General features: G+C 52.9%; 5 protein-coding genes across 5 annotated transcripts in view; 4 read left to right on the forward strand and 1 right to left on the reverse strand.

The window, feature by feature from the left end:
* The window catches only part of GUITHDRAFT_114072 (hypothetical protein), a gene marked incomplete at both ends in the record, with an annotated part of 3705 nt that extends 1870 nt beyond the window's left edge, over positions 1 to 1835 (forward strand). The window contains 9 exons of the mRNA XM_005826744.1: positions 25 to 102; positions 171 to 232; positions 290 to 369; positions 509 to 563; positions 786 to 847; positions 899 to 1281; positions 1332 to 1365; positions 1487 to 1556; positions 1741 to 1835. Coding sequence (XP_005826801.1) covers positions 25 to 102; positions 171 to 232; positions 290 to 369; positions 509 to 563; positions 786 to 847; positions 899 to 1281; positions 1332 to 1365; positions 1487 to 1556; positions 1741 to 1835 — 919 coding nt within the window. The remainder of the gene's footprint in view (positions 1 to 24; positions 103 to 170; positions 233 to 289; positions 370 to 508; positions 564 to 785; positions 848 to 898; positions 1282 to 1331; positions 1366 to 1486; positions 1557 to 1740) is intronic.
* A 204-nt stretch (positions 1836 to 2039) lies between these two features.
* Positions 2040 to 2567, reverse strand: GUITHDRAFT_114073 (hypothetical protein; the record flags this gene model as incomplete). Its single annotated transcript, XM_005826745.1, has 4 exons — positions 2040 to 2074; positions 2159 to 2317; positions 2373 to 2460; positions 2505 to 2567. 4 exons carry the CDS (start codon positions 2565 to 2567, stop codon positions 2040 to 2042), a joined length of 345 nt encoding a protein of 114 aa, XP_005826802.1.
* Positions 2568 to 4309: 1742 nt separating this feature from the next.
* GUITHDRAFT_154305 (hypothetical protein) lies at positions 4310 to 5217 on the forward strand (the record flags this gene model as incomplete). The annotated part of the gene is made up of 3 exons (XM_005826746.1): positions 4310 to 4494; positions 4588 to 4749; positions 4798 to 5217. Coding segments are annotated over exons 2-3 (514 nt in total), but the record flags the coding sequence as incomplete, so codon positions are not given.
* Positions 5218 to 5763: 546 nt separating this feature from the next.
* On the forward strand, positions 5764 to 6766 carry GUITHDRAFT_154306 (hypothetical protein; the record flags this gene model as incomplete). The annotated part of the gene is made up of 7 exons (XM_005826747.1): positions 5764 to 5937; positions 6013 to 6161; positions 6210 to 6262; positions 6309 to 6354; positions 6402 to 6450; positions 6495 to 6542; positions 6600 to 6766. The coding sequence occupies 7 exons, from the start codon at positions 5764 to 5766 to the stop codon at positions 6636 to 6638; spliced, it is 558 nt and encodes a 185-aa protein (XP_005826804.1). The 3' UTR covers positions 6639 to 6766.
* Positions 6767 to 8222: 1456 nt separating this feature from the next.
* GUITHDRAFT_43579 (hypothetical protein) lies at positions 8223 to 8627 on the forward strand (the record flags this gene model as incomplete). Its single annotated transcript, XM_005826748.1, has 2 exons — positions 8223 to 8447; positions 8514 to 8627. Coding segments are annotated over 2 exons (339 nt in total), but the record flags the coding sequence as incomplete, so codon positions are not given.
* Positions 8628 to 9801: the final 1174 nt, after the last annotated feature.

Below are 9801 nucleotides of genomic sequence, written 5' to 3' on the forward strand. Positions count from 1 at the left end.
GGATCTGATCGAGTCGATCTTCAGCTTGTTCCCGAGCGAGTGCGTGGAGGGCAAGAAACTGGCGGCAGGGAAAACTCTCGAATCTGCGAGGGACGAGCGCAGGTTGTAGTCGTTGCCTGCTGAGATCTGATGTGATGAACGATGACATGTTGTGACTTGCTCGCAATCAGGTTGTACCTGGTCATCGGAGGAAGCTTGATCGGAAAGAACGAGCAGCTTGCCTCCGCAATATGTCACGGAAGCATACTACCCCGGCGACCTCATCGGCCTGGACGACTTCATCCTCAAGGTGACATGGGGAGCAAAGACGACAAGGATGCATGGAAGGGAGGAGGGAGCAAGAGAAAGAAAACGGATGCGAAGAAGGATGTAGGAGGAGAGGTGGAGGAGAGGAGGAGGTCATGAGCAGAATTACAAAGGAAGAAGAGGAGGGAGGACGTGGTGGCGGTGGGAAGGAGGGAGTGAGGGAGGGAGGGAGGGGGTTTATGACATTCTGTGGTGCTTGCAGAAGAACAACACGCTCCTGGAGCTCAACTTGCGGCAGAACTACATTTCTGATACGGGTAATGACAATGAAAGGAGGAGAGGGTACGGAGAGAGCAGGCGAACGAGGCCGAGGGAAGGATTAGATGACGAGGATAAGGCAGGCAAGGACGGAGGTAGAAGAGACAGGGGGGGAGACAGAGATAGTGGAGAAGCAAAGCTAGCATGAGAGAATGTTGAGGAGAAGTAGGAGGGGTAGGACCGAGGAGCAGATGGAGCGGGAAGCTCTGATGGTGTTGTAGGAGCAACCAGGATCGCTAACGCCATCCGCTCCAACAAAACTCTCCGAGTCTGTGACGTACAGGTGAGGGTGTGCTGGGATCGATGGCTCGCTGACAGTATGATGGTCGACCAGAGCAACAGCTACGGGCAGGCAGGCAGGGCCTGCTTGCATGACGCGTACAAGAGCAATGGGCAGGTTGAGAGGAGCATGCCGCTAGCATGGCACGCGGCCGGTCGGACGGGCCAGGGGGAGGGGGAGGAGGGGACAGACGCTGTGCTGGCGAGACTCGCGCTTCCTCCTCGCAGCCTTGTGTCGGTTGACAGCGCGCTGGATGCGAGTAAGACGAGGCACAGCAGGAAGAAGACTCCGTCCTCCAACGACAAGGGAGCGTCGCCGAGCATGCAGCAGAACAACCTGAGGAGCTGCCCTCCTCCTGCTCTGCTGGGATCGAGCTCGAGGAGCAAACCTGCGATCTTCTGTGCCGACCACGACGACAACAGCAAGGCTGTGCGGAGGTGACAGTGCCTCATGCTCGTGCTGCAGCGATGTGACGTTAGGGCTGCAGAGGTCGTTTCCACTGTGTCATGCTCTTCGTCCAGGTGATGGGAGGGCTGAGACACGGAGGAGGAGAGGGGAGATCAGGGGCGGGGGGGGGGAGGGCGGAAGAGGAGGAGGGGCGAGGGACGAAAGGGATGTGCTGCTGATGTTTTTGTCCTTCAGAATACTTTCAGGCTAAAGAGAATTCAAGCGCTCAGGATGTTCCTGCTCTTAGCAATCGTCGTTGCTACAGGTAATGCGCCTCATCCCCTTCCACCTCCCCCCTCCTTACTCTCCCTCTCCCTCTCCCTCTCCCTCTCCCTCTCCCTCTCCCTCCTTACTCTCCCTCCATCTCTCCCTCTCCCTCTCCCTCCCCCTCCCCCCCCCCCTCCCTCGCTCATCTACTTTTCTTTCTCGTTCTCTGACAAGCCCCGCAGTGCTCCTGTGGATCTCTCACTCGACGCTAGAGGACATCGAGGACAGGAGCGGACGAGCCTTGCTCAGGACAGGTGACTTGTTGCTGCAGATATGAGGGAGGAGAGTGGGACGAGGGGAGGGTGGGGGAGGGAGGGAGGGAGGGAGGGAGGGAGGAGGGAACAGCGGGGAACGGCGCTGAAGGAGCGGGCAGGTCATTTCTTCCGATCAAAGAACAAGAGCTCAAAAGTCTCGCTGGACGTGACGAGGGTGGGGATGACAACCCCGGCAGGTCACTTGTAGTCACACTTGTATAGATACCTTATTGAACCATGTCGCACGATACTGACTGGCAGACTGAAGGACGAGAAGAAGTAGAGAACGAGGATAGGGGAGAGCGAGGAAGGGGAGGGGAGGAAGGCGTCGAGGTGGGTTGGCAACCGAGGAAGAACGAGGGAAGCTTCACGAAGATGTTGGAGGTGCAGTCAAGAATGGCTGCTGTGTTTGCGTTGGTCATCTCAATCGGCAGCCCCTTAGCCACTGCCGCCGCTACTTCAGCTTTCGCTGCCTCGATCTCTTCTTTCGTCGGCATGCCTGCCGCTGCCGCATCAGCATGGAGAGCAGAGCTCTCATAGACCACCTGCTGCCTCCCCACCGCTCTCTCCCCCTTCTCCGTGCGATGCATGATGGTGGCCAGAGCAGGTCTCGTCCGTGCAGACGCCCTCGCTGCTCTCACCAGAAGCCTGCCGCAAGCGTCACCGCCGACATGGGACATGCGTCACCCTACCTGCTTCTGAGCATGTTCTAAGAATTCTTCCGTGGAAACCTTACCATCCCCGTCCTTGTCCATCACAGATTGAGCCGCCTCTTGTCCAATACATCCTACGGCGAAGAGGAGAACGGAAAGCGCCAAGAGAAGAAACAGCCTCCTCATGCTGGAATCTCAAGTATCAACACAGCGAGAGAGATGAAACGTCCTGCACCCTCTCCCCACATCCCTTCCTTGCTCTTTGTTCCTTTCCAAATGCCTCGACCTTTCCAGTTTCCGACCCTGCAATCTCTAGAGATTCTCAACTCCACCATCTCACTTCTGACCGAAAGATCTTCAGCATGGCTTGTAAGAACCTCTGACTATCTCTACCTCTCCCTCCCTCTCCCTCTCTCCTGCCTCCTCTCTCCCTCCTTCATCGCTCGCTTCAGTCTACTGCATTCCCACGGCCCCCGTCACATGCCCTTGCTAATCCGCGCCCTCATCCCCGTCCCTACTCAGTCTTCACCGCCGCCCTCGGTCGCTGGCCCGGGCCGCCCCGGGCCGCGGCGGCTGGGCTCTGTGCCGGCGGCTGCCAGGCCCGCCACCCGTGTTGGGTGTCATTGGGGCCTGGCGGCGCCCGAGCCCGCCATGCCGCCAGCCGGCCCGGCCCGGCCCGGCCCGGCCCCGCGGCGGCAACCGGCGTCCCGGATCGGACGAAGTTCTCGGAGGGCCGGCGCCTGCGGCCTCGGCCTGCCGGGCCCGGCCCGGCTGCCGCGGCCCCGGTGCATTCAGTAATTTTGGTTCCAATTTCAAACATAGTTTTCTGCAATTTTGAAAAATTGAAAAGATTATTCTCCTTTCCCTGTACCCCTTGTATTACCAAAGGATTTCAGACAAATAGACCGGTGCTAAGCAACTAACCCACCCACCCTTTTCCCATGATTCTGCAGACTTTGTCAGGGGTATGTACACCACCCCTCTGTTTGTGTGATACGTTTTATTAGACATGTACCACCCCTACAGATGTACTACCCATTTGCTATCACCCCGTCCACGTTCGTGATAACCGGTCATATTCCCTTCTTTTCGTGTTTTATGACCTACCCCAATTGAATCAAATATGTGGATTACCCTACCTAAATCCAACAAGCACCACCCCCACCTCACTGCACCATACTCTCGAATCTATGCCCGGAGTCTATATTCCTTGCGTGATGGCATCCTGCCGCAGGATTTGTCTGAGCCGCTATGCTCCTTCTGATTGAACTTCTCATGCAGCTTCCATGCAGAAGATGCGCCTTCTCATGATCCTCCTTTCAATCTTTCTCCTGCGTTTTAGTTTCCCTCACCAAGCAACTTACCCCTCTCTGTCTCCCTTGAATTGCTTAGCATTGTGCACCGATTGCAGCCGTGTTTTCCCTGGTGAAATCTGTCTCATGACCTCTACAACTGGGTTCTCTCTTCCCTCGTTTCCAGTATATCTCGAATTCCATGCTTTTTCTTCTGTTTTTGATGTTCTCTTTGCATCCGTTGCGAATCTCGATTCCGGTCATTCGAAATCCTTCATTTCTTTGACACATTCTTTCTTGAATGATTCCCTTTTTCACCTACATGCACGCACAGTTATGCTATTGCTTTCGATTCCATCAACCTCGATGCCCTTCACTACCACAAGCTCGTTAATCCTGATCAACCATTCTCAACATTGATAACCCTATCCCTAACTTTTCTCCTTGCTGCATCAACTGTATCAACCTGTAGCCAAATACTCGATTCTTATGGTCACCGAAGCTTTTCTTCAGCCTTGCTGACATCTGTTTTGCTTCAGGCTGATGACGAAGACTGTTTGACCTAAGGCACAAATGCATTAGAGAAGGATCTTTCGACGTCTCATCATACTTGTTTGTCCAGGATGAGGATCAAATTGAGTGTGATCCTGGTTCTCTGTCTCACGAGCCTCGAGTTAGTATCAGCATACATAATCACACCTCTCTCAAGATCCCATAACCATGTTAATACTTTCCAGGTAAATGTCCTTACTGTCTGAAGTTTTGTTTGCTTCTACTTTCTTGGTCTTCGTTATGTCAACAGATTGTGACCTCTGTTTTATTGTTAGCAGCATTGTTGCTTTTCGCAGAACTCTCGGCGTAAAGGCAGGACATGCCAGCTCAGCATGTTGGATCTGCCTACCCTGAGTGAACTGAGCAGCAATGCCCATCTCCATGATCTCAATGCTTTTGCGCACAACACGTTTTTGAATCTTGCGACGGCTTACGATGAAGTAGGATGAAATGGATGGTGCTATTCGACTTGCTAAAATTTCTTGCAGAATGCTGCCTCTTTATCACCGGCCGATGAGACTCTGCAAACCATGATCAAGGCTGTTGACATCGGCCCAGGATCTGAAAATCTGCAGCGGGCGTTGTCGATAATTGTCAACACGCCTGGAGTAAGACAAGTGCTACAGTTTACGCTGCCACCTCTCGCATTGATCATCTCCCAAGCCATAGAAGCGTTTCTTCCTAACTACATGAAGTTGCTGGATGCAGTGTCAAAGACCGGTGGACACGAGGGCTTGCTCCCTGAAGGCATTGATGTCACAATGAGGGCGGTGCAACGGCTTGCTGCCCAGGGCGAGATCATTCGAGCTTTCCGTGTGTTGCAAGCGGCATGGCCTACCACTCCCTTGCGAGCTGGAGTCGTTGGAGCTGTTCTCTTGTCGTTTTATGCTTTGACACCCCCAGGCCTTCTGTTCGGATTGTTCGACATATACATCGTTTCTCCTATCGATAAAGCTTTAGAGACCAAGTGGACAGGTCGGGACTTTTTGATCGGGAAGCAGATGGGTGGGGGCAACTTTGGAACCGTGTTTGAAGCCAAGGTCACTGAATACGGTAGGAAGAAGCTCAAGAAGGGATCCAACGAAGATGTTGTTTTGAAGCGTATCGTCACAGATGAAGAGCAGCTGAGACAAAACTTCGCTAGAAAAACTCTCTTTGGCACTTCTCTGGTCGGAGGGACGGTGGCAAGAGGAAATTTTGAAACTGGCAAGGTTGAGAGCTACTTCAACGAGAGGGTAAGAAGATATGGATTTTCTGGATCCTTCGCTTCCTATTTGGGTGCATTTGTTGGTGGAGTGCGAATGAAAGAGGAGGGCCAGAGTACTCTAACCATCTCCTCGGATCAATGGCTTGTTTGGAAACTTGAAGGTAGAAATACTCTTGACTTTTACCTCAACGAGGAAGACTTTCCTTACAACCTTGAGGAAGCCATTCTGGGAAAAGAATATCCAAACATGGACGCTGGAAAACGAGAGACGATGATCATCAAAGGGATTCTGAGACCTATTTTAGCAGCTCTTCGTGATATGCATAGGGTTGGGATCGTGCATCGCGACATCAAGCCCGCAAACCTGATCGTCACCTACGAAGGAACGCCTCCAGTCAAGCTGATTGACCTGGGAGCAGCGGTTGACCTGCGGACTGGAGTCAATTTCAATCCAGAAACAGGATTGCTGGACCCCAAATATGCTCCACCAGAGCAGCTTGTGGTTCCTCAAGAAGTCCCAAGAGCACCTCCAAGATTCGTTGCGCTGCTTCTCTCGCCTGCTCTGTGGCAGCTCACGTCTCCCGATCGCTTTGACACATACAGTGCGGGCATCATGCTCATGCAGATGTCGATCCCGGAGCTGAGGTCCCTGCAGGCTAGTGATCAGAATCCCTTGTGAAATTTGAGTGACAGGACGGGCAAAGCTTTGGATACCTTCAAAAGTCAGCTGTACAACACAGGGGAAGGTCTGTCAGACTGAAAAGTTCTTCATTTTTCACCCTTCGCATGCAGATCTCATAAGGTGGAAGGAAGAGTTTGGCAGCCAGTACGACCTGAGGTAACGTTTCTCTCCGCATAGCACGCAACTTGATAGAGAGCCTTCAGCCTGTTGGAACGCAACGGTGGAGCTGGTTGGGACCTGGCGACTAAACTTGTATGCCCCCGTCCTGCTCTGTTCCTGTCTTGACAACTGTGCAGGTGCGACCGAGGAATTTTTTCCAGAGAGGAAGATTTTCTGCAAGAGAGGTAAGGAGATCGTGTGGGGACAGCAGGAGGAGAAGTGATGGGATATCCCTGCTGCAGGCCATGGGGCACAGATACTTTTGGCCAGAGATCATCTAGACTTGAAGCTTTCTGCAGCTCTGAAGCTCAGTCGGACGGGGTCGCCAAGAGCCGACTAACACCTTCATCGCCGATTCTTTACTTTGTTAAGAATGGCAGCAACCCAGACATAAAGAAACTATGTTGTCACTGACTAGTTTCGAATCGCGGTATGCCATGATTCCACTGCTGGGCCTCAGTCTCATTGAAGGGATCTGGATACTAAGGGTTGGTTCTCGCTGTCTTTTCTCTTCTCGCCGTTTGGCCTGTCCGACAGTGTCAGGGTCAAGCCTCCTCGACTCTCCTGATTGTCCTCGTACTGATTTTTAACTTAACTTTGAGTAAAGGCTCAGTGCAGCGGCTCGCCGCACCGTGAGTGGCGGCCGCCGGGCCCGGGGTATGAACATCCAAGTCCGCCTCAGGATAAAGCAAGAGGCAACAACGTCTTGATAGGGAACAAGGAGACTTTTTCGAATGCACTTGACCCTCCTTTCTCCCGCCACTTCCTCCTGCTCCTGCTCCTGCTCCTGCTGTCCTGCTCCTGCTGCAGCTGCCCTGCTGTCCTGCCTTGCTCCCGCTCCCTTCCTCTCCATCCTCGGCAGCAGTTTCCCTGTTGGGCAACATGTCTTGCTGTCTGTTCAAGGATCGGTGCAAGATGCCCAATAATCGGGCTGCAACTTTGCGAGCGTGTAGCTACTGTAGCCGCCCCTTCCATCATCTCTGTTCATCCTCCCTGACCGATGACGTGACGTGGTGTGGAGACTGCGACAAGGAAACCCTTGCAGCGATAGAGGAGCCAGAGGCTCTGACATCGACGGGGAAGAGGAAGAGAGTCGCGGAGGACACAGTTCTGGAAAGGAACAGTATCGGCATACTGCAAGAGATGTCGGCAAACCGAACTGTCGAGGTCTCACACAACTCGAGATCATCCTACACGTCGAGTCAGACACGATTTCTTCAGTGGCTTCATATCACCTATCCAGGTATGGTGACAGAAGACTTCAGACGCCGGTTGGACATGGCCACGACAGTGTTGCCCTCAGGGCAGACAGTTGACATGCCTACAAGTGAGAGCTTGAAGTCTGCGCTGAGAGACCTTGCTTGGAACGATGAGGGAGAAGCAGCAGACCCTGAGAAAGGTGAAGAGTCTTTGCCTCCTCTATTGAATCTGACTGCTTGATTCCAGCAAACCATCGGGTGGTTCCGATGCACTTCGAGCAATTCACAGCTGCCCATTTCTTGCAATGGATCGAATCGTTGAAAGCAGAAAACCAAGAAATACATTTTTCTACCGCAAGCAATCATAGATCGGCCTTAAATTGCCTCTACAGAGATTTTGGACAAACCATTCCAGCCGAAATGAAGAATGAAATCGGAGAAGCTTTCAAGAACTTGAGGAAGAACAATAACAACACAGCTCCTGCTGTCCCGCGAGAGGTCAGGAGCTCTAACAAAGTCCCGCTACCATTCTCTTTGTACACTCTTCTATCCGAGAAAATGTTAATATGTAAGAACAGAGAATTTGTGTTCGCAAGGACGTTTTTCATAACATCGTGGAACCTGATGAGCAGGGCGGTGAATATCGAGTATATCAAGTACAGCGATATGTCTTGGCATGACGACGCGCTCTGCATACAGTTTACTCATTTTCGATCGGAGCAAGTAGACGAGCGTCTTCGTTGTCCCAGAAGAATCTACTGCAATCCCAAATGCCCGGAGATCTGTCCCATCCTTGCCTTGGGCATCTACTTGTTAAGTTTTACTCCCGATCCTGAGAAATTGTTTCCCGGGAGATCGCAACATCATCGTTATCTCAACATCTTGCAGTCTGTGCTGACCTTGAAGGAAGAGGATGCGCAGGGAGGACGGGCCGCGTGGGAGTACCCTTCAGTGAAGAGGGAGATCAATAGAGGCTTGACTGCTCTTGGTCTTCATCCCAAGGACATCGGGACCCACAGTGTCCGACTCGGAGCTGCGACCTACTGCTCCTCTTCCAGCACCTTCGGCCCTCCATCGTCCTGCATCCAAGACCGAGCTGGCATGGGGAACCCTTCTTCGTCGGACAGCGAATTCAAGTAGGACGATTCTCTCTGCCTTGTGCTCATGATGCTTACTTTTCTATCTCCTACAGGTTTGAAGCAGCTGGCGATGCCTTCGTTGGACGGACCGTTGCAGGCCTGCCATTGCAGCAAGCAGATTTTGCGCTTCTGCCGCCTCACTTTGCGAGGAGAGATGAGCTCATCCCGTCATCCATAAGAACCTACTTTCCCAACCTGCCCTCGTCGATGGATGTCGTACTGGAAAACGTGCTTGCTTCAGTCGTGTATCACCTCGACTACTTGAAGAAGAACCTTGATCCTCGACATCCCCTCTGGTTTTCTTCGCTCTTCCGAAACTTCCCTCTTCTGGACGATCTGAAATCTCGTGTCGTTTGCTGCATGCCCCACCAGACCAATGCGATGAAAGTCACTGGGCTGCCGCCCCACGTGTACCAGTATCTCTACAACGAGAAGGTTTACAAGGAGCTGGGGGAAGTTTCAGCGGAGAACAAGCTGATTTCACAGAATTTGAAGAGTGTTGCAGACAATTTCAAAGACCTGTCGAACCGAGTGGTGGCGGTGGAGAGGAAAGTCCAGGAGAGGCTGTCGAGGACAGTAGGAGAGGAAGGGGCATCAGCAGGCCCCGGTCCCTACGAGGAGTCTCCAGAACTTGAAAGCTACATTCGCCGGATCGTCACTGACACGATGCGCAGTGAGCTGCAGGAACACTTCAAGGCTGCTGTAGCTCAGATCACGGCGAACGTGACGGCAGTTCTGCAGCCAAGAGCTTCCTCTATCAATGTGGTGGAGCAGGAAGTGAGGGAGGAACCAGAGGACAGGAGCAGCTGTCGCGTGAGGGAAAGGCTCACCTTCCCCCCCGATCTGCATTTCAAGGAGGAGCTGGACAGCCCGATATCCGGGTGGACCCTGTGGTACTGCGGGAGTGCATTGAAGGGATATCCACCCTTCAAGCAGCTGACATCTTGTGATCTGGCGAACCGAGACGACAAGAAGAGACTGTCAGACCTTCGGTTTCTGATCAAGTCCTTCAACACTTTCATCGAACGAGAGCTCAAAGACAGGTCGGATGAGGATCAAGGACTACAGGAGAAGAAGATGGTGGAGGACTTCAAGGCAAATCCAAC

This window comes from Guillardia theta (genome assembly GCF_000315625.1).
Source record: "Guillardia theta CCMP2712 unplaced genomic scaffold GUITHscaffold_72, whole genome shotgun sequence".
Lineage (NCBI taxonomy): Eukaryota > Cryptophyceae > Pyrenomonadales > Geminigeraceae > Guillardia > Guillardia theta.